Here is a 1,185-nt window from a genome sequence, read left to right as displayed (position 1 = left end):
TTCTGTGGAATAATGAACCAATCAATAATGAAGCATTAAATCACAAGAGAGGAATGACAGAAAGGAAGTCACATTTTATTAAGATCTAAACTGTGAGAGGCAGCTTGGGTACACATAAGGGAAGTAATATGGGTTATAATTAGATTTTGCTCAAGCTAAAAGAAATGCAATTATTTTGAGAAGTATTATCATGTGACAGGTGCCTTTTTCATGTTTTTTTATAAAAATATTCCATACTGAATACTAAATACAAACCTTGCAGTGATTTTTAAGGACCCTGTGGAAGGCATTTTTCACCTCTTTGTTCCTTAGACTATAGATCAAGGGATTAAGCATGGGGATCACTAATGTGTAAAATACAGAGGCTAGCTTATCAGTTTCATAGGAGTGGGTGAATGTAGGCTGCACATACATAAAAAGTAGAGACCCATAGAACACCACCACCCCTGTCAGATGAGACCCACAGGTGGAGAAAGCTTTTTTCCTGCCTTCTGCACCATGCATTCGACATACAGCAAGCAGAATCAGAATATAGGATACCAAGACTACCAGGAGGGAGGAGATCAAATTAAATGCTGAAAATAGGACTGTTAGCCATTCTGTTTCTTGTGCATCTGAGCAGATCATAGGTAACAAGGGAACAACATCACAGTAGAAATGACTGATGACCTTAGGGCCACAGAAGGTTGATGTGAAATACTTAATAGGGAACAAGAGAGCCTGAAAGGTGCTATAGAGGTATGGAATGCCCACCAGCACATGGCAGAGTCTCTGAGACATGATGACATTGTAGAGCAGAGGGTTGCAGATGGCCACATAGTGGTCATAGACCATGACAGATAAAATGGAAAGTTCACTGATGATGAACATAATAAAGCAAGCCATCTGGGTGGCACATGCATAAAAGGAAATGGTATTTTGATCCACAACAAAATTTACCAGCATCTTTGGACAAATGGCAGTGGAATTGTCAAGGTCAATGAAAGCCAGATGTCTGATAAAAAAATACATAGGGGTGTGCAGGCGGGAGTCCAGCTTGGTCAGAATGATCATGCCCAGGTTGCCCACCACTGTGACTGTGTAGATGATGAGGAAGATCCCAAAGAGGGGAAGCTGCAGCTCAGGCCGCCTTGAGACTCCAGTCAGAATGAACTCAGTCAGCACTGTAAGATTTTGTTGGCCCAT

General features: G+C 41.4%; 1 protein-coding gene across 1 annotated transcript; it reads right to left on the bottom strand.

Moving 5' to 3' along the window:
- Positions 1 to 243: 243 nt before the first annotated feature.
- On the bottom strand, positions 244 to 1,185 carry LOC124975033 (olfactory receptor 8K5-like). The gene has a single exon (XM_047537928.1). The coding sequence runs from the start codon at positions 1,183 to 1,185 to the stop codon at positions 244 to 246; it is 942 nt and encodes a 313-aa protein (XP_047393884.1).

This window comes from Sciurus carolinensis, unplaced genomic scaffold (genome assembly GCF_902686445.1).
Source record: "Sciurus carolinensis unplaced genomic scaffold, mSciCar1.2, whole genome shotgun sequence".
NCBI classification, from domain to species: Eukaryota; Metazoa; Chordata; class Mammalia; order Rodentia; family Sciuridae; genus Sciurus; species Sciurus carolinensis.
The sequence above is the reverse complement of the archived record's forward strand: the minus strand, read 5'-3'. Positions and strand labels throughout refer to the sequence as shown.